This window comes from Gobio gobio (assembly GCF_949357685.1).
Source record: "Gobio gobio genome assembly, chromosome: 14".
Classification (NCBI taxonomy): domain Eukaryota; kingdom Metazoa; phylum Chordata; class Actinopteri; order Cypriniformes; family Gobionidae; genus Gobio; species Gobio gobio.
This window is the reverse complement of record NC_137107.1, coordinates 29684281-29686324: the sequence shown is the minus strand read 5'-3', so window position 1 is coordinate 29686324 and position 2044 is coordinate 29684281. Positions and strand designations below refer to the sequence as shown.

Genomic DNA, 2044 nt, shown 5'->3' with positions numbered 1-2044 from the left:
ATGGATAATATGACTTTTTTTGCAACCTACACCCTGATGGAACCAAAAGACTCAAAATCATACAGACATATATATTTCACATGCTTTCTGGTGCTCTATATTCTGATACTTTTTGTGAACACTTGGTTAAGTGTTGTTATTGTCTTGGAGAGAGCTCTTCATGAACCAATGTACATTTTTCTGTGTAATCTGTGTGTAAATGACCTTTATGGAGCTGCAGGGTTTTATCCAAAATTTCTACATGATTTAATGCTGGATTCATATGTGATTCCTTCTTACATGTGTGCAATTCAAACTTTTGTGATCTACAGTTCAGTTATGTGTGACTGTACTACTGTAACAGTGATGGCATATGACAGACATGTGGCCATATGTCGACCTTTAGATTATCATACAAAACTGAACAGATTTTCATGCTGCGTATTACTTGCCTTCTGTTGGATCCTACCTTTTGTTTACATGATCATTTGTGTTGTGTTGTCAAATAGGCTGAAATTGTGTAAATATCACATTAATAAATTGTACTGTGACAACTGGTCTATGGTAAAACTTTCATGTGAATCAACTGTCACTAATAATATTTATGGATTTTTGGTCCTTTCATTTTATTTTTGCCTGTGTGTTTTTATTATTGTGTCCTACATTAAAATTGTCATTGCATGTAAAGCATCACTAGAGTGCAGAAGGAAATTCTGGCAGACATGTGTGCCTCATATGTTTACAGTGATTAATTATGTTGTTGCTGTATTTTTTGATGCCATGTACAGCAGATATGGCTCAAGTAATGTCCCAGAGTATCTGCAGAATTTTTTGGCTCTAGAGATGCTTATTGTGCCACCTCTTGTTAATCCAGTAATCTATGGATTCAAACTCCAAGAGGTAAGGAAAATAATCTTGAAATCTTTTGTTAAAATCAGAAAACAATAAAGAATACTCTCAAGCATATTATTGTTTTATTCTCGTTCGATTGTACTATGCATGTGCAATGTTAAAGCAAAAGGGTATGTTTAACATTGCTAAGAAAAAGTCATGCTTTAGGAAAAACTACAGATAGATGTTGATAACAGTTCATGTTCTTTTTCTAAAAGATGGCAGGTCACAGCCCTGTGTCACAGCTTTTAAAGAGCAATAACTGCTGTCCATGGTCACCCAGGAGTAGTTTTTAATGATAAAGCCTTCGTATACTTACATTCTCAATGAATAGCTGTGTCTTTAGACATTGCTAATTTTATTTTTATTTATTTGCTTAAAAATCATAAAATCAATTTTCATCTAAAAGTTGTCATGCCTGTAACTCGTTTTAAAAACCACATATGTCAATTAGGTACTTGTGATGAAATTGTAATTCTTTTAAATATATTTAATTATTTATCTGTGAATTTCAAAGAATCAAATATCAAATCAACTTGTATAGGGAAATTTACATTCTAGCATACAAAAGTAATGGATAATAGGACCTATTTTGCAACCTACACTCTGATGGAACCAAAAAGCACTAAATCATACAGACATATATTTCACATGCTTTTTGTTTCTCTATGTTCTGATAATGTTTGTGAACATTTGGCCCAGTGTTGTTATTGTCTCAGAGAGCCCTTCATGAACCAATGTACATTTTTGTGTGTAATCTGTTTGTAAATGGGGTACATGGAGCCACTGGATTCTATCCTAAATTCCTGCAAGATTTAATATGTGATCCCATCTAACGTGTTTCTTCCAGGCTTTTTTCATCTATAGTTCACTTAAGTGTGAATATTGTACATTAGCAGCGATGGCATATGACAGACATGTGGCCATATGTCCCCCTTTAGACTATCACTCAAACATGAGCAAATATTATTGTATCATTTTACTTGGCTTCTATTGGACTGTACCCTTTATTACAATGTTCAGTGGTCATATATTAATAATAAGCACGTTGACATTGTGTAAATATCACATTGATAAACTGTATTGTGGCAACTGGTAAATAGTAAAACTCTCTCGTGAATCTACTGTCACCAATAACATTTATTGCCCGTTGATTAGGCCTCTTGTGGTCTGA

The 2044-nt window shown here is 33.6% G+C and overlaps 1 protein-coding gene and 1 pseudogene across 2 annotated transcripts; both read left to right on the top strand.

The window, feature by feature from the left end:
• Positions 1–927, top strand: LOC307137881 (olfactory receptor 2A12-like; the record flags this gene model as incomplete). Its single annotated transcript, XM_079835887.1, has 1 exon — positions 1–927. The coding sequence occupies one exon, from the start codon at positions 1–3 to the stop codon at positions 925–927; it is 927 nt and encodes a 308-aa protein (XP_079692013.1).
• A 516-nt stretch (positions 928–1443) lies between these two features.
• Positions 1444–2044, top strand: LOC307137096 (olfactory receptor 5M3-like; annotated as a pseudogene). Its single transcript has one exon. The product of its transcript is annotated as an olfactory receptor 5M3-like (transcript).